This window comes from Mus musculus, chromosome 15, assembly GCF_000001635.26.
Source record: "Mus musculus strain C57BL/6J chromosome 15, GRCm38.p6 C57BL/6J".
In the NCBI taxonomy this organism is placed as follows: Eukaryota; Metazoa; Chordata; class Mammalia; order Rodentia; family Muridae; genus Mus; species Mus musculus.
Genome location: NC_000081.6, coordinates 78,558,885 through 78,577,450, shown reverse-complemented (window position 1 = coordinate 78,577,450; position 18,566 = coordinate 78,558,885). Strand labels below are relative to the sequence as shown.

The 18,566-nt window shown below is 51.9% G+C and overlaps 1 protein-coding gene and 1 long non-coding RNA gene across 2 annotated transcripts in view; both read left to right on the top strand.

Annotated features, from left to right (window-relative positions):
* Positions 1 to 3,040, top strand: part of Gm36738 (predicted gene, 36738) — a 7,179-nt gene extending 4,139 nt beyond the window's left edge. Inside the window, exon 2 of the long non-coding RNA NR_155437.1 lies at positions 2,779 to 3,040. This is a non-coding gene — a long non-coding RNA (predicted gene, 36738). The remainder of the gene's footprint in view (positions 1 to 2,778) is intronic.
* Positions 3,041 to 4,667: 1,627 nt separating this feature from the next.
* Positions 4,668 to 18,282, top strand: Rac2 (Rac family small GTPase 2). Its single transcript, NM_009008.3, has 7 exons — positions 4,668 to 4,840; positions 6,648 to 6,719; positions 11,420 to 11,537; positions 11,948 to 12,010; positions 12,429 to 12,588; positions 15,413 to 15,545; positions 15,966 to 18,282. The coding sequence occupies exons 1-6, from the start codon at positions 4,806 to 4,808 to the stop codon at positions 15,541 to 15,543; spliced, it is 579 nt and encodes a 192-aa protein (NP_033034.1). The 5' UTR covers positions 4,668 to 4,805; the 3' UTR covers positions 15,544 to 15,545; positions 15,966 to 18,282.
* Positions 18,283 to 18,566: the final 284 nt, after the last annotated feature.

Here is an 18,566-nt window from a genome sequence, read left to right as displayed (position 1 = left end):
CTGCCTACTGCTTTTCACCAATTCTTTGGGTTAATCTATCAAGGTAGAGGGCACTTTGACCCATATGCTGCCCACCCTGAACTCTATCCCACACCCACTAGGGTTAGGGTAGAGGCAGCTTTCCATTTAAAAAAAAAAGGTCATTTAAAAAAATTATTCCATTTAAAAGTGTTTTTGGAGCTGGAGAGGTGGCTCAGTGGTTAAGAGCATTGGCTGCTCTTCCAGAGGACCCGGGTTCAATTCCTAGCACGTACTAGCAGCTCATAGCTGTTCAGGTCCAGAAGATCTGAGACTCTCACACAGACTTACATGTAGGCAAAAACATCTATGTACATAAAAAATTAAAAAAAAAAACAAAATTACATGCTTGTTATGCGTGTATGTGCCTGTGCATGCCATGTGCAAGTTTAGAAGTCAAAAGACAACTTTTCTTTGGGGGTCAGGGGGAGGTCACCTTTTTTCTTCTGAGTTCTGGGGATTGCATTCAACTCACCAGGCTTGGCAGTAATCACCTTTATCCCCACTGAGCCAGCTTGCCAGCCCCTAAATCAATCTGTGTGTGTGTGTGTGTGTGTGTGTGTGTGTGTGTGTGTGTGTGTGTGTGTGTGTGTGTGTTTGTTGTGGAGGGTGCACTTTTGCCACGGTGCCTGTGTGGAGGTCACAAGGCCAGCTCAGGACTCAATCCTAGTCATCCCTTTGCTTTGAGGCAAAGGCTAGCCGGCAGTGAGCTTCCGGGGTGTTCCTCCTTCCACCTTCTGTCTCACAGTAGGACTGTCTGTATCACAGAATGGTCCCCACTCTGCCTGTCTTTTATGTGGCTTCTGAAGAAGTTCAGGTTCTCCTGCTGTGTGGCAAGCTTTCTACCCACTGAGCCGCCATCTCCTCTGCCCAAAGGGATGTTTTCAAACCTCTTATTTCCACAACAATTTAAAGAGTCAGCTCTGGGGAGGATCTTGAGATAAAGATCAGCTGGCTGTTTAAGGGGAAAGTGTTTAGGGAGGTATAGCAATTCTAAAGGTATGTGTGGCTGATGATATAGCCTCAGGGTTTAGAAAGCAAAGATTGGATGGGGGTTTGGGCAGAGCTACTGTTGTAGTGGAGATAGGACACCTGGCCTTGGAAGGGAGTTCTAGCCAGATAGTGTCTTCTTTGTGACACTAAAAAAGACTGAGCACTCTCAGCAAGCATTTCTGATGGTAAATAGTTTGCAGCTAACTTACACCCATTCACTAAGAATGCCACAAGCCTGGTACTCAAGTCTGTCATGCCCTCAGGGCTCAGCAGGGCACGGTACATGGTGCGTGGTTCACAGTTCTTTGTAAGAAAAGCATCTTTGGGAGGCATAGGCTTCCCCTGGCCTGTGGACATGAGTGATACACCTTCAAAGGACACACTATGAAAAAGGAGATCACAAGTCAAAAACGGCGTAGCGCTAAAACATAAAACAACGCACACAGAAATATCAAGATTGGTAAATTGTGTGTGAGCATGTGTGCACACGTGTGCAGGTCACCACCCGTGAGCCCACGTGGAGGCAGAGTGAGAGTATTGTGGGGAGGGGACAGCCAAACAGATTGTCAGGACTGTTTAAGCAGGGTGACAGACAGCACATCAGAAAATATTGTTCTCTGTAGCATCTCCGTTCATATGGAAAAGTGTTCGGTGAACAGAATGAAAACTGAAGCCACTGTTAGGAGGAGCAGTGGCAAGCAGAGGTAATGGGCAACAGCTCTCTCATGTTTCATGTTAAGACATCAGAAGCGCCTTGTTCAGGCCAGGACTGAGGCTCCACGCCTAGCACTGTGGGCTTATGCAACCTTCCCGTAAAGAGCCCAAACAAGCCAAGGAATGACTATTATAACATTAAGAGGAAGAACACTGTCACTTAAAAAAAACAAAAAACAAGCAAGCAAACAAACAAAAAAACCAACTAGTGATAAAACTTTCCTCTGTCCACTGTCAGGTTTGTTAGCAAATTTCAAGGTATCTGTAGCAAGAGCCAGCAAGGAGGCTCAGAGGGGAAAGAACTTCCTGCCAAGTCTGATGACCTGAGTCTGATCCCCAGGGTCCCACATGGTGGAAGGAGAGAACCGGCGACTTCCATGGGTGTGTGCGTGGGCACGCACACAAATACATTTTCCATTTTAAAAGCAGCCATGGGTCTCTCTTTGTGCCAGGTTTCCACATACACAAATCCAATATGCAAAGGCTGACATTTCCCCTTCATCCAAGGAGTGGCAAGGAAATTCAATTTGAGAATTATTAGCTACAGTAGTGCTGAGAGTAATAAGGAAGCAAGAAGTGAATCTTTTGAGAAAGGTGCCTGACCTTTCTGGGAGGAAATGGTAAAATTTTATTGAAAGATATAAAGGAGAAGGTGAAGATGCTAACAGGCAGACAGAATGACTATCACAAGGATGTCAGGTCCCTACTCGCTGCTGCAGGTTGAACGCAGGACAGCCCAGGACTCTTATGTCATTTGCTTGAGCTTATTCCACAGTGTAGATGGAAGAGCAGAGATTCATCAAACACTAGAACAATCCTGAAGGAATGTAAGAGAGGCACGTTTCTCCTAGGCTTGGAGCTGGGGTAACTGAAGCAGGCTTGTGTCAGCCCCTGGGTGGATGGGAGGACTAGCAGAGAAAGGGGCCAAGGTTTGGTTTGCAGGTGACAGTCTTGGTCCACGAGGCTTCTTGACTGCCCATTCACTGGGAAAAGATAGGTAGAACTTTGTTTAATAGATGGCACTCTGGGATGATGGTCTGTGTCCATTGTCAGCACGACAGAGTCACCTGGGAGAAAGACATCTGGAGCACATCGATTTGAGGTGGGAAGATCAGCCCACTGTGGGTGGCACCATCCTGTAGGCTGGGAAACTGCATTGTGTTAAATGAAGAAAGGATCTGAGCAGCAATGCGCTCATCGTTGTTTCCTGATTGTGGGCAACCAGCTGCTCCAAGCTCCTGCTACTCTGACGACTTCCCCACTGTGATGGATTCTAACCTTGAACCATGAACCAGAATAAACCCTTTCTCCCTTCTGTCGCTGTGGTCGGAGTATTTTTTTTTCATAGTGATAGGAATAGAAACTAAGAAAGCCCTAGAGAAATCAAATCAACATCTCACAAAACCTACTAGCAGCCCCTTTGTCATCTAAAATCCACTCTGTGTATCAAGGTCACTGTCTGTAGACAGAAACTGTACACACTTTGTAGAATATCTTTGTGAAATTGCATAGGAATGCTTAAGAAAGAATCACTCAAAGAGTATCAATCATTAGGGAAGAAAAATTAAAGTTGACCACATACAAATAAACCTTTATAAATATCACAGCTTCAAAAAAAATAATTCCACATACTGGAAATGAACTATGAAACGGTTATAGCAATTCACACTTGAAAAATCAAACACCGAACTTCTCCAAATAAATATGAGGGGAAAAAATACTCCAGTAGAGAAATGGACAAATACACAAATAGTAACTTGTGTAATAGGAAACCCAAAAGTCCAATAAACAACTAAAAACACAAATGCCCAACAAAACACCTGCAAACACAAACACCCAACCAAACACTTATAAACACAAATGCCCAACACAAGGCGAGTGTAGTTGATATCATCAAAACGGCAAGAAGCCTACGACAGTTTGTAGGTAGGATTTTCGGTTTGGAGTGGTTTCCCAGCTAGGATCTTGCTGTATCGCTCGATGGCTCTGGCTGCCTTGGAACTCTCACTCTGAATCCTGGACTCAAGCTCCCAGCAATCCCTTTGTCTCAGCTTCCTGAAAGCTTAGATTGCACCATGCTGTGAGAAGGTTTGGACTTGCCAAACTTCTACCAGCTTGCTCTACTGCATCTGTCCCTGACTCTTCCTCCTCCTCCTCCTCCTCCTCCTCCTCCTCCTCCTCCTCCTCCTCCTCCTCCTCCTCCTCCTCTCACTCCTCCTCCTCCTCCTCCTCCTCTCACTACTCCTCTTCTTCCTTCTCTTCCAACTCCTTCCCTTTTCCCTATCCTCCCTCCTCTCCTTCCTCCTCCTCCCCCTTTTCCTCCACTTCCTCCCCTCCCAATTTCCCCCCTTCCTCCCCTTCCTCCTTTTCTCCCCTCTCCTCTACCTCTTCCCTTCTCTCTTTCCCTCCCCCTCCTTTGCCTTCTCTCTACACACTGGCCCTTGCTTAGGCAGCACCCCCCCCCCCCGGGCCAACTTTGTTTGACATCACACGTCATAGCCACCAGTTTTCCCTGCTGGTGACTCTGAGGTCACTCTGTAGCTCTCCCTTGGCCCATGTCTCCTGCCTTGCTCACAGCACCTGTGGTGTGGTTTGCCTTCTCTACAGAGCAGGAACTCCAGGACAACCTGGCTTCCTGCATTTTAGAGTCACCAGCTCCCAACACAATGCCTGATACACAGTAGGCACTCAAGTGTTTGCCCATGGGAGTCAGGCCAACTGACTTCTTGGAGGATGCAGATTCTTCGAGAGCAACTTTGTCCCTGCCCTGGCTTAGGAAGTGAATCTTCAATTCTCTAGGGTGCCTGGGTTCCCTTTGGAGCCTAAGTCAAGTGCCCTTGGTGGCCTGGGCCCAACCTAGCACCTGTGGGGCCCCAGGTCCTCTTCCAGACCGCATGCTCCACCCCCTCAAGGCTGTGGGGCAGCAGCTTGGGTAAGTTCCTCTTCCGTTTCCTCCCGCCTCTTGAGCTGGGGTGCTGCTCCTCACTGCCGGGTACCTCCTAGCCACTCCATACCACTGGTGTCCACAGCAACGCTCCTGGCCCCCAACTGTCATCCCTGGCTGCTGGGCCTCAGATGCAATGCAGGCCATCAAGTGTGTGGTGGTGGGTGATGGGTAAGTACCTGGCTGAGTTGTCTCCCACCCCTACCAGGATGCCTCTGAGATCCTCCCTGGTACACCCACAGATTCAGGGCTCCCAGGAGGTTCTGGGGAAAGTCGCTTCCTTTCCTTGTAAGGGCTTACAAGGAACATTTGGGGTGGGTCTGGACTGCTCCCTGTCCTTCAGCCTACCCCACTCCGGAAGCTACTTGGGTGGAGGGCCTGGACTGTGGGTGGGGTGCTGCTATTTGCCTGTACCCTGAGAGCTGGGACAGGGCTCCTACCGGGCCAGCATCAGTTCAGGGTACAGGTACGAGGAGGGAAATCAGCAGCTTGCCCTTCGGACCTTTGTTTCCCAGGCTGGCCCAGGCTCTAGTTGCTGTCTTGCTGGGCCTAGGGGACTTCTGGCAATCTCCAAGCTTTCTGACTCTCAGTCCAGCCTCTGCTCTTAAGGACTCCAGAGGGCAGGCTGGCTGCAGCCCTGCTAAAGTCTGATAGTCATTGTCAGATCTTGGGACCACAGGCTCTCATAACCCAAGGCCTGAGTTTCTTCATGTGTCTCCCATATATTCCGACACATTAGGGTGCAGTCCTCAAGTCTATCTTGGGTCCCGCTAGATCCATCCTCACATGTACTAGACAGCCATCTTCAGTTCGAAACGGGGAGGGGCTGAGGCCTGGAGACCTTTCCTGGCTTAGGTCCCAAGGTCACACACACTTTGGCTCTGCTGGTGGCATAGGCTATCTACCTCCTCAGCTGACTAGGTCCGACTTGGTCGCTGCTGCAGCCGCCACCGCGCTAGGGTGTCAGCCGTTATCTGTGGCAGCTGCTCTGCTCACTTCTGCTTTGTGTCTGATCTGGGGGAGGAGGGGGCGGACACGGAGGGCCGGAAGTCAATGATTCTATGCATTCAAAGTTACCTGGGTGGCAGGCTGGGGCTTGAGGGCAGAGGTTTAGGGGGCAGGGACAGCAGAGCAACCTCCTCGAGTGGGAAGTGACTTAACGGAATTGTACTGGGGAAGGCCCGGAGCTGTCCCTCTGGCCTCTCAGCTTCCTGCTGAATGACCTGGGTGACCTCCCAGCTTGGCAGGGAGATAGCTTAAATGGTGGTCATCTCCATTTATCCCATTTCTCTTTTGTATGTGGTCACCGGGCTGTGGCTCTCTGTATGATCTGTCTTCCACCAACCCTACTTACCATCACAGAGTTCGTTTTACAGGTGGGAAAGACCAAAACTCCGAAAAGTTACATAACCTGCCTTGGAGGCAGAGGATTTGAACCCAGGCCCCTCTGACTTCAAAGAGGGGCGATGGGCAGTCCCTAACAGTCATTAGTTGGTGCCACTTCTATGGCACCGGGTTCAGTGTCTTAGAAGTATCAGTTATTTTACTGGGAAGATGGGCTTGTCCTTGTTGTCTACATGGGGAAACTGAGGTACAAGGTGCTTAGGTGACTTGCAAAGTTGTGTAGATGGCAAATGATGGAGGCAGGATCTGAAGCTTAAGAGAGACACGTGACAGTCTTACCCAGCTCTCCAGGGTCCTCTGTTCGGCCCCATGGTCATCTGTGCCTATCACCTGTATCCCACACACTGGTACATGTACAGTACTGGAGTTCTCCTCAGATGTGTGGCTCACACCCATGGCTAAGACTGAAGTCAGGTTCTTTATGGGCACTGCACGGGGTAGAGCACACTGGTATGGGGTGTCTGGGATTGGGAGACTGGAGCCTGAGTACAGTTCCCGCCTCCCCTTCATCTTGACCTTGGTGAAGGGGAGCTATGACCTTGGTCTCTCCTGCATCTTGTCTCTTGTCTTTCAGAGCCGTGGGCAAGACGTGTCTTCTCATCAGCTACACCACCAACGCCTTCCCTGGAGAATACATCCCCACTGTGTGAGTGGCTTCTTGGGGGCTGTCCCCTGTGGGGGCCTGAGACCAAGTAGGCTGGTAAGGCTAGAGAGACTCTCCATTGTGGGGAAGCTGGCTGGTGATCCGACATGCAACGCAGTGACTTATGCTAAGTCTTAGAATGTATGCTAAGGAGGCAGAGGCTCCAGAAGGCAGAGGGACTGTGGGGTGGGAAGGCGTAAAAGGACAGGAAGGAATATGTCCTTCAAGCCAGCCAGGAGGAGAAAGAGGGGTGGAGATGGGCTATGGAGGTGAGGGAGGAAGAGTACCTCAGAAACTTAGCAGCAGTGTCTGGGGACCCGTGTGCTGGGGTGGGCACAGTGCTAGCTGTGGTCTGTGGGAAGCCTATCTTCTGGTGCAGGATGTAGCCATCCGCTCCCACATGATACACAAGGAGTCCGCAGGTGTCAGAAGAGTCTCAGAGCATCCCCATACTCACAGAGCAGCTCCCCAGCTTCCTGCATAGATTTCAAGCTCTTCAAGTATCCCCCAATCTTCCCTTCTAGAGATGTTACCCACTGTTTTGCTTTATTGGATCAACGATCCTTAGGCAAACCTACCGCAGGACCTTTGCACCAGCTCTTCTCCCTGCCAGAAATGCCCTAGGGTGATTTCCTGTCTCATTCTCATACCTACACCCTCCAGGCCTATCCATGGTGCCCTCCTGGAAGCCTTCAAGGCTAAAGGCCTGTCAATCGCCAGAGGAGCTTGCCAGCTCTCTCTCAAGACCAAGGACCCATATGTTGAGAAGGCCTTGGCTTCTCAAGAAAGTGGTTGATACATTGTGTAATATACATATGTCTCATAAGTGATATCTGTGCCTCGAGGTGACGAGATCCAGAGAAGTCTTCACCACTAGCATCTAGTTAGAATGCCTTTGGGTTGGTGGCCCTGTACAGGATACCACACTAGTGATTGCATTGGGTCCTCAAGGGAAATGGGTGTTACAATATCCTGATGGCCAATAGCCAATAGCAGCTATGAGGCTTGTCCCCCTGGGTCACTCAGCCTGTCTGCCTTCAGTATCTCACCGGGGCCTTCATTTTTATCTTCATGGAAGCCCTGCCTGGAGTAGAAAGCAGAGATATACAGAGGGATAGTATCCTGAGCCCAAAGCTTCCCACACTATCAAAGGAGCCACCACCCAACCAGTGCCAAACCAAGGCTCCGCTCCAAGTCCCTAGTCCGGCTCTATAGGGATCCCTTTCTGGAACAGAGGATTCAGCTGCCTCTAATACCTGGCTAAGCTGAAGGACCCAGCAGGGGGCAGCCAGAGGGGCTGGGCAGGCAGCTGGACACCGATTTCTGCCCAACTGCATCCTGATTTGAATGAAGACTAAAAACTTCCCTGGTACACAAAGCATGAATGACTCCTGCCATTAGGCTTATAAGTCAGAGAGGACTGAGGCTAGACCTGAGCAAGAACAGGATCAAAGGGGATTATGGCTGAAGGTCACTGTCACCAGGTGTGCTGATGCTGTTCTTGTCCCTGAGTCAAGGCCCTAGCCTGCCTTTACCTGCTCAGGCAGCCCCGAGAACCCACTTGCTCAAGGATTTCCAAGCACTCACTCTTCCTCTGAGCCCACGAGCTCAGTTTCCTTTTCTACCAGAGGCAAGCCCTGGACTGGGAGATCCAAGCCTTGGGAAGCAGTGTCCCTGTGAGGAGGTGGGAGGTGGAAGTCAGAGGCTTTCCAGTGTCCTAGCGGCCCATGACAGACCGCACTGCTGGCCAGCCGGTCAGGTGCCGAGGGCCCTCAGGTCTGTCCACGATCAATCACCATGTCCTGTTCAGGTGGTAGCTGGGGCCGGGCTGTCACTGGGACTTCCTCCTCTGAGATGAACTTTCTTCCAATGAGGTTGGCACACATATTCTCAGATGGGGACACCTGCCCGAGAATGGTTCTATGTCAAGTGTTAGGGACACAGAGGCATGTCAGCAGCTCCGTGCTTTCGGGCGCTGTGATGTGGGCTCTCATCCTGTCTCCTACCTGACTCTGTCCAACTGAAGCCCACATAAACTTTAAACTTTTGGTTTTGTTTTTCCCTTTTGTGGTAGGATATATACTCAGGCTGGCCTTGAGCTTGTAGCTATCCTCCTGCCTCAGTCTCCCCTACAGCCAGGTTCCAGGTAAATTTTGTAGGGTTTGTTTGGTTGGTTTGTCGTGTGGTTCAGGGTGGTCTGAAACTCATTGTGTGGATGAGATTGACCTTGAACTCCTGATCCTCCTGCCTCCACCTCTGGAGTGCTGGGATTACAGATGTGTACCGTCACACCTGGCTTTATGGGGTACCGAGCACACACAGGTCCAGTCCCTAGATAAATCTTTTTTTATTTAATTAATGAATTTATTTATTTTCCCCTAGATGAACTTTTAAAAGAAGAACTTAGCTAGAGCCTCAACCTGGCCCAAGCCCTTCATCTGGCCCCCCCTTTATGCTTAAAATCCAGTACAAGGGGTTATCAAAGCTCCCCAAGTTCCACCTCACCTGCCCCATCTCTTCCAGCTGTTCAGTCCTGTCCACAATCTCCTGGGCTCTCTTGGCTCCCTGCTCTCCCTCAGAGAGCCCCAGGAGCACGCCCCCCTTTCTGACAGTGTTCCCTGTCTGCTGCAGCCCACCCCTCCCACTTTATGTCTTCCCCACTGAGAACTCTTCAGGGCTGGGGCAGAGCCGTGCGAGGCCAGGAGGCTGGTATATCTAGCTCACTCCTGATTCTAGAGCAAAATACCAGTTTCTAGACCATCACACAGCAGCTGCTGGCAGTGGGCAGAGCACCCTGGCCGGTGGGTGGAGCCTGTCCAGTGCTTTGCCAACCCTCTGCTGTTCATTGGCTGGCACCCCCCAATGGATATCATAAGAAGAGCAGCCACTTTCCATGCTTCTGAGCCGACCTGGGGCCTCAGTTTCCTCTCTGGTCTCCTGGGTCATGTGAGACTTCAAGGCCTAATACGCGTAGGGAATCCCCTTCCACCTGACCAAGGAAGGCACTTGAAGGGCGCTTTGAAAGGTCCTGACCGTTCCCTACCTTCTCTGGGTGTCCTGAAAGCTCAGAGGAGCCAAAAAGACAGATGCCTTTGCCTCAAGGCATCTTGGGACGATAGAGGGTCCTGATGTCTCCAGCTTGCCAGAACCCCACACAGCTAAGGCACTTGCCTTCTGACCTTGACCACCCTTGTCTCCCAGAAGGTTCTTCTGAGACTCACAAGGATGCTTCCCAGAGTAGGCACACAGCAGCCCTATGTGCCGACCACCTATTCTGGACTAGCTTTAGGGCAGAAAGTAACAAGCTGGGTTCCCCTGTCCCCCCCCCCCACCCCCGCAAGGAATGTAATTAGTGGGGCTGACCTGGCTGAGGCAGAAAAGTCTCCCTGGAGTGATGCAAAGAGTCCTGTTGAGGGTGAGAAGCAAGTTAGGATACGTGGGACTGTCCTACGTAGGTAAGCTGGAATAGGAAGGAGTATTTCTCCAGATGTCAGTGTGGGCAACCTCAGGAGGTGGGTGGTGTGAGCCTGCCGGGTGAAGGAAGAGCAGATAGAGAAGCTAGGAGCTCGAGGTCTTAGTGAACCCTGTCATGAGACAAGGAGTGGGTGCATGTGTAAGCTCAGTGAGGTCGGATGATCTCTAGACCCAGGGGCAGGCAATGGAGGTGTCCCTAAATCACAGCTATGGCAGGGCATAGTGAGCCTGTTGGACACAGCTTGTCCCTTAGGTTGGTCACTCACTGGCTGTGTAACCTCGGGTGAGTCACGAAGCCTCTCTGATCTTGGTTTCGCTCCACCTCCCCCCACCGTACCATGAGGAGCCTGTTCTTTTAACCTAGGTATTCGATTTTACTTTCAAAAGTGCTCTCTCCACTTAGCGTAGACCACTGGGCTGGAACACCCCCATGGCTCAGAGTGTTCCCTGTCCCAACACGAGCTTGCTGGGCTCCTGGTCTAGTGTTTGGCCCACACCAATACAAGGCTCAGACATGTCTATGGGTCTGTCTGTCCCTTGAAACTGGCCCTAGCACAGTCACTTGTCATATGAGTGGAGAGTGGGTCATCTGCTGAGTCCTGCCCCTCCAGGAGGCTCAGGACCTCCCTTCACCTTCCCACAGGCCTGCCAGGAGAACAGCTCACTGGTGCTGGCCTGGCTGTGTTCCGTCTCCTTCCTGTTTCCCCTCTGACAGCTTCCCAAGTACACCTTGCACCTCCTCTCTCACCCAGGATTGGCTTCAGGGAGACCCAGCTTAACTCAGGGACAAGTCGTCACTCAATAGACACCGTGCGACCCACGCTAGGTGTCCAGCATAGGGGGAAGATTAAGTTCACTCTGATCAACCTGGGAAAGAATCTCACACAACCCAGCAATCCCCTTTCCCAGGGACGAGAAAGGGAGGCAGAAAGAAAAAAACAAAACAAACAAACAAACAAAAACAAAAAAAACCAAAACCAAAACCAAAAACAAACAAACAAAACAAAAACCCAACTGATCAAGACGGTCATCCTCTTTGTTTACTTGTACTTAAGGCATTTGTAATAGTATCCATTAGTTGTGGAAACAGCCAGTTGCACGGTGCTGTGTGACTTTGGGCTGGTCACAGTCCCTCTCTGAGTCCTGGCCTCGGGAGAACAACACTGGCCTGGGCTGGAAGTCCGGGCATCTGGGTTCAAGGCTGACCCGTTCCTTTCTGCTCCTTACAGATTTGACAACTACTCAGCCAATGTGATGGTGGACAGTAAGCCGGTGAACCTGGGGCTGTGGGATACCGCAGGTCAGGAGGACTATGACCGCCTCCGGCCACTCTCCTACCCACAGACAGTGCGTACCCGCCCCTGTGCCTCCTTGTGGTCCCTGTCTTGATCCTGTTCCATTTACTGCTGATGGCCTTCAGGCCAGCAGTGTCTGCTCAGCCCTGAGTCTCCCTTTGAGGCCTGGGGGGAGGGAGGGGCAGAGCTAGGGTCCTCCCTCAGCCATGCTGCCCCGAGTATCACCATGCCCCGAGATGCTAGCCTTTCTCAGTGTGTGCCAGGCAGGGGCTAGTGTGCCTGGAGCTGGGGTAGGCAGGTGGCCTGCTGCAGGGGACTCTGTGGCTTCTGGGTCCCTAGAGCTGGGCTCTCTACCCACAAGGGCAAAGGGAGTCGGCAGGTAGATGGTTATGGGAGCCGAGGGATGGTTTCCCAGACAGGACCCTGGCCTCCCTATGCTAACCTGCCCTGTTCTGTATTTAGGATGTATTTCTCATCTGCTTCTCGCTAGTCAGCCCAGCCTCCTATGAGAATGTCCGTGCCAAGGTGAGCCACGAGTGGCCTGGGAAGGGTGCTGAGGAAAGGGGAATGGGCTATCCTGGGTTAGGAGAGGCCAGGGGAGAGAGGGTCACTAGTACCACACAGGACCAATGAGAGGAGAGTCTCCTTGGGCTGTGTGTGTGTTGTGGGGGGAGGGGTGGGACAGTGAGGGTTCCTCCTGCCTCTGAGCCCTGTCCCTTTGTCTATCCAACCTCGTGCCTCTTCTTATCAACACACAAACTCGCTTGACTCTTATCTCCAAAAAAAGTCTTGCCATTTTTTTGTTTTTGCATGCCTGCTCAGATCCTGCTCTGCCTTGTGACCCTCCCGCTAGGGGGGCTCTTACCCCCCTTTTCCTGGTGCCTTGGGCGTCTTTGTCCCACTCCCCACTGCTCCCTCTCACTCTCCACTCCCCCACCTCCAGTGGTTCCCTGAGGTACGGCACCACTGCCCCAGCACCCCCATCATCCTGGTGGGTACCAAGCTGGACCTTCGCGATGACAAGGACACCATCGAGAAGCTGAAGGAGAAGAAGCTGGCTCCCATCACCTACCCGCAGGGCCTGGCACTGGCCAAGGATATTGGTATGGGGCTTGAGCTCAGAGAGAGAGGGTATCTGGGGGTTGGAGGTGCCTGAACACAGCCTTGTCTTAGCGCTATGCTGCATGGTCAAACTCTGTTCTCCCAACCATTGTACCAGCTGTGTGACCTAGGCTGGTCCCTTGGCCTCTCTATGCCTGTGTTTCTCTGTCACAAAGGTATAACAGCAGTGATGGCTTCTGCCATGTCAGTGCCTGGGTAAAATGACTTGGTCCACGGTCCCCAGAACATCACAGCATGGGATGGGAGGCATAGCCTATGATTGCTTGGAGCACAGGTAGCCAAGTCAAATTGGGCTGTTGATGGAAGGCTTTCTGGAGAAGGTATCCCTGCTGGGGACTTCAGGGTAACTCAGTCCTTTGTGCCTGGCCCTCACCTCCCTGTCTTTGCTCATCCTGACTTTCCACCAGTCACTCTTTGTCTCCAGGGACCAGGCAGAGGAAACTTGACCCTTCAAAGTCACCCAGCTGGGGGAAGAGTGGTAGCTGGGATCAAAAGGATAGAGGATGGTTGCTGGCTAGGCCAGTGGGGACACCTGCCCTGCCAAGCACTCCATCGCCAGGAGACCTGACTCTGGGTCTAGCCTCTCCTGTGGTGTCCTTCTTAGGCAGATCTACCAGCTTAGATCTGGCCTCTACCCAGCCCTGTACCTCTTCCTCTGCAGGAAGGGAAGGGAGGGGCTCTTCACAGGAAGAGAAACCGCAGCCTTCTTGTGGCTGTCATGGCCACCTCCCCAGGGGCCTCGCTGTTGCTTCTCCCAGGGCCTCAACTTCACACATGTCAGGGACAGTCCCAGCCTTCTCTTCTTCACCATCCTGTCACCAGAGGGAAGTCTGCATCGATTTGGGGGTGTTAGGGAATAAACCTAGGACTTCGCTCATACTAGACTAGTACTCTACCACTGAGCTACCCTTCCCCTTCCCCTTAGAGTTCTCTCACCTCTCAAGGCACAGCCCATCATGTGGGAATGACACAGCAGCAGGGACGTGAGGCAGCTTGTCACAATTCATGGTCTGGGCGCAGACATAGAGTTAAGATATTTTAATTTACTCTTGGACAATTTCATACATGGTGAACAACCTGTCTTGATTATATCCACCCTGAACCCTCCCCCACTCTCCTCTGGCACCTGACACATGCCCATCTTTCCTTCATGTCCTGGGTATGTGTGTGCTTGTGTGCATGTGTGTGCATGTATGGCATGGTCTAGTATGTGTATGTGAGAGTGTGATGGGTGTGTGTGTATGTGTGTGTGTGTGTGTGTGTGTGGTGACCGTGTGTGCGGGTGGTGTGTGTGTGTGAGTGATGTGCGGTGTGTATGTGGTATGTGTGTGTGATGTGTGGTATGTATGTGATGTATGTGTGTGTATGTGGTGTGTGTGTGTGATGTGTGGTATGTGTGTGATGTATGTGTGTGTATGTGGTATGTGTGTGTGATGTGTGGCATGTGTGTGATGTATGTGTGTGTATGTGTGGTGGTATATGTGGTGTGTATAATGTGTGGTGTATATATGTGGTGTGTGTGTGTGTGTGTATGTGTATGTGTATGTGTATGTGTATGTGTATGTGTATGTGTATGTGTATGTGTGTGTGTGTTCTTCAGCCTGTAGCATTTCTCCCTGAGGCTGTTTCATCCTTTGTGGGGAGCTGAAAGCCCCTCCCTTGCAGCTGCTGTGAGGATGGGCAGGTGAATGGCCAGCTGAATGCCTAGGGACCCAGCTTCAGAGTGCCTCACTGCTGGTCACCACAAGAATGGGGAACCCATGAGCCCCCACCCAGAGTCATCTCTGGAACAAACGGCTGGATGCCAGGGCAGGACCCTGGCTTCATCTTCTCAGTGGGAATATGGAGCCTTGAGAACTTTCCAGGAACAAGAAGCACCTGGTGTGATGCACAGGGTCTGGCTTCCTGAAGCTCCATTTCCTCCTGGCTGCCATGACCCGTTTCCCAAGCCCTGGCTTCAGTGGCTTCCTCTCCAGGGGTGACCGCTCTTTGCAGTTCTGTGGGCCTGTGGCTGCTCTGCGCTGGGCCCACTGAGGCGGGGAGAGCCACCAGTTCCTCACAGCTGTCAGAAGTGCCTGCCCCAGAAAGGAAAGCAGAAGGAGCCAGGGAAGTCACCGGCCTCCCTTTCTTTCCCTTTCCTTCCTCGGACCCTGCATCTCCCAGCCTCTGTGTCAGGGCTCTGGGCTCAGGTTGCAGGGGTGGGTAGCCATGCAGATGCCACCAGGGGCCTGTCCTCTGGAGGGCACAGAAGAGCTCACTATTTTCATCTCCTTACTGAGTTGCCCTGGGGCAGGCAGGTCCCACAGCTGCTGTTATGGTTTGCCCATAAATTGGGGTGTGACTAAATGATAGATATATTGGGGTTTCCTCATACCTGCTCAGAGGTGTCAGCTCTATGAGGAAGGCTGTGGGGAACTTGGTCACTGAAGCAGGTCATCTCCACCTTCCAAACAAAGGGTCTTGTGTCCTGGGGTCTTTCACCATCCCTACTGAGTCTACAAGAAGAAGATGAAGTACAGAGAGGCATATTCCCATTCGGGTGATACTCCCCACTTGAGTGATACTCCCTGTTTGAGTGATACTCCCCACTCAGGTGATACTCCCCACTCAAGTGATACTCCTAGTTGACTGATACTCCCTACTTGGGTGATACTCCCCACTCAAATGATACTCCTAGTTGAGTGATACTCCCTACTTGGGTGATACTCCCACTCAAGTGATACTCCCTACTTGGGCGATACTCCCCTCTCGGGTTGACACAGCTTCTCCATGACTCAGGCCCCTGCTCTCCCTGTCTCTCCTCAGATTCAGTCAAGTACTTGGAATGTTCTGCACTCACCCAGCGAGGCCTGAAGACCGTCTTCGATGAGGCAATCCGCGCAGTCCTCTGCCCACAGCCCACACGACAGCAGAAGCGCCCCTGCAGCCTGCTCTAGGGGTATTACACCTCTCCTCTGCTGCTGGAAGGGCACCCTGCCCCTGGGCCCAGCCCTTAGGTCACTGAGAGTAAAGTTAGACCAGGACAGAGGGCCATGGGTACCTAGGTAGCCTCAGTTTCCCCTCTCTGTCACTACCTGTGAAGAGTCTTCCTTGACGAATACAACCCAAGCAAGCTAGAACCTGCCAATGCCCTAAGCCAAGACACAAGAGCTGCCTGGCTCTCATTAAGCCTGTCCTTGTCACAAAAACCAGAGAACCCCAACCATACCCTGGGCAGGATACATGGGGGGTATGTGGGGAGGAGTGGAAGAGAGTTCTGGGGCAGGCAGAAATTGAAAGCAGCCATGGTCCCGGATGGCCCTGAGCTGGGACCTTCTTGTCTGTCCTCGGCACTGACCCTCTGCTGTCTCCCTTCCAGGTGTCACCCCAGTCCTCCCATCCCAATGGTCCTGACCCTCCAGGGTCCCCACCAAAGCTCAGTGACGTGCTGGTGGAATTGCTGTTTCTCCGTGTGGCGTTCTTTCCCAGTTAGCTGCAGAACTTGCCTCTCTCCTCCACGGAGGTCCCTGGGGATGGGCGGATGTTCATAGGCCACATCCTATTTGGGAGGCTCCTATGTTCCCAGGGGCCATCAGGGACCCCCAAGATGCAGCCATCCATCCTCATACAGAGTCATATGCCCACCTGCTCCAGGCCTTCCTGACACCTCTCTCGAAGCTTCCGGTCTCCATGGCCTGCCACTAGTGTGTTCGCCATGTTGGGATACCTTCTTCCCTGAACCAAAGGGAGAGATGTGGAAATCTGCTCCTCTGTTCTCCTTTTTCAGAAAAGCACAGAACAAATCTACTTCAGTAAATCTCTCATCTGCCCAGCCAAGTGAGGGTCTGAGCTCAGCCAACCCCTACTGTCTCTCGAGACCTCCTACTCTACTTGAAGGGTAGAGCTGTTCCTTCTTGGGACTGTCCACTCCACCTGCCAGTCAGGACCCGATCCATAGCAAATGGAAAATACAGCTCTCTTGCTTACACAGAAAATAAATGTGTTGATTCTTTTGGTGGAAGTGCAGTGAGTTCAGGCACAGCTTGATCAAGGTGGGGCGAAGGGATCAGATGACACCACGGAGCCTGGCTTCCTGCCTGTTTTGGGTCTGCCTGCTGCTGCCAGGCTCATTTTTCTGGCCATTGATTCTTGGGACTTGATCCTCCGAGGTCAAGTTCAGGTGATGTCTGCCCCAGGCAAGCTCTAAGGAAAGGTCACTCTGGTTGAACCAGCTTGTCTTAGGCCCACCTTCAATCACACAAGTGTGTCAGAGAGAGGCTGCACTGTGGCTGGCTGTGAGTTGTGTTAGAGCCAGGAGCAGAGGTGATGCCAGGGAGCTGGGGTATAGAATGGGTGTGTGTGGCGTTGGGGGAATAAATTCTTTAGGGAACAACCTTCTTAAAACTGGGTGGGTATCCAGTAGCTAGGGTTCTATAACCCCCGACTGTCAGAGGTCACGGTAAGTGTCCTTTCTACCATTATCAGGGACAGTTTCTGCCCCAGCTGGCACTAAGAAAAACAGATTTTTTAAATTTGTTTTTTTTTGTTTGTTTGTTTTGTTTTGTTTTGTTTTGTTTTGTTTGAGACAGGGTTTCTCTGTGTAGCTCTGGCTGTCCTGGAACTCACTTTGTAGACCAGGCTGTCCTCGAACTCAGAAATCTGCCTGCCTCTGCCTCCTAAGTGCTGGGATTAAAGGCGTGCACCACCATTGCCCGGCTCATTTGTTTTTGAGATAAGATTTTATTATATAGCCTGGGCTGACCTCAGACCTGCCATCCTCCTGCCTCAGCTTCCTAAATTCTGGGTTTACAGATGTATACTTCCGTGCCTGGATAAGGTTGAAATTCTTACTAGAGAGTTCTATGGAAGTTGATGTGGTGTCCATATCAGGCACCCAGGGCCTGGGCCTGAGACAGTCCTACCTACATCTTCCCTGAATTATCAATCTATGGTCAAGACCGTGGCACTGTCTGAGCTTCCACGTCCTTCTCCCAACACACTTTTGATGGCCTGTCTGTGTCAGGTGCTACCATAGTCTCAGAGATTCAGTGACATATGTGTTGTTCTCCACCCCTCCCCCACCCCCCAGCCCTGAGTCTCCGAGGCTGAGAGAAAATGGCTCCCCCGACATTGGAAAGCTAGCCCTAAGGAGCTCAGCATTTTCTGTCTCCAAGAGTTCCAGAGCTGCCCCCCAACTCCTCCCCCCCAAACTTAAGGGACTCCACCTCTGGAGGGGCTTGGCCCAGTGAGGGAAGCTTCTGTTCTTAGCTTGGCTCACAGGAGGGCAAGATTTCTCTGACACAGAAAGAAAGGTTTTAAGCCCACAGGTGCTGTGTTCTCCAACACGGTTGAGAGGACCTGCACCCCCATCGCTTTGGGGAGTTAAAGACCTGGGGTGCACCCAGAGTCCCTCTTTTAGCTCTCTGCTCCTTTTCTAGTGCATGATACTAAGCAAAACCTTACATGATTCAAAACCGTAGATCTAAGCCCAGAACCTCTCAAACTAAGCCTCTAAGTAGCTAAACCTCCCCCTCCTCCTCCCCCGCCCCCTTCTGTAGGAGGCAAACCCCGGCCTGTTACCTTGAGCCTCTGTGTGAGTTGTGGAGCACACAGCCAGCCCACTGTCACCCTGACAGCTTATTTCACCCAGATCTCAGCTTTCACTTTAATCTGAATAAAGTCCCCGATACTTTTGCAATTTGTGTGGAATTTTATTTCGGTTCCTTGACTAAGAGGCCAAGAACCGAGAAAACCCTGACCGGACTCCCCACCACCACTAGTGACCTTTCTTCTCCTTCTGTTGCCCACCCACCCAGGCCCTGTCCCTGTGTGCCTTAAACTCCCCTGTGTGCTGGGTGGGCTCCTGCTGTGGGTGTTCAGCTCCCCGCCCCAGCTGCCCTGGGGTCTTTGCCTTACCCCAAGAGTAATGACATGAAATACCTGTTCCACCCCCTCACCGCACATGTAACCTCAGTCCTGC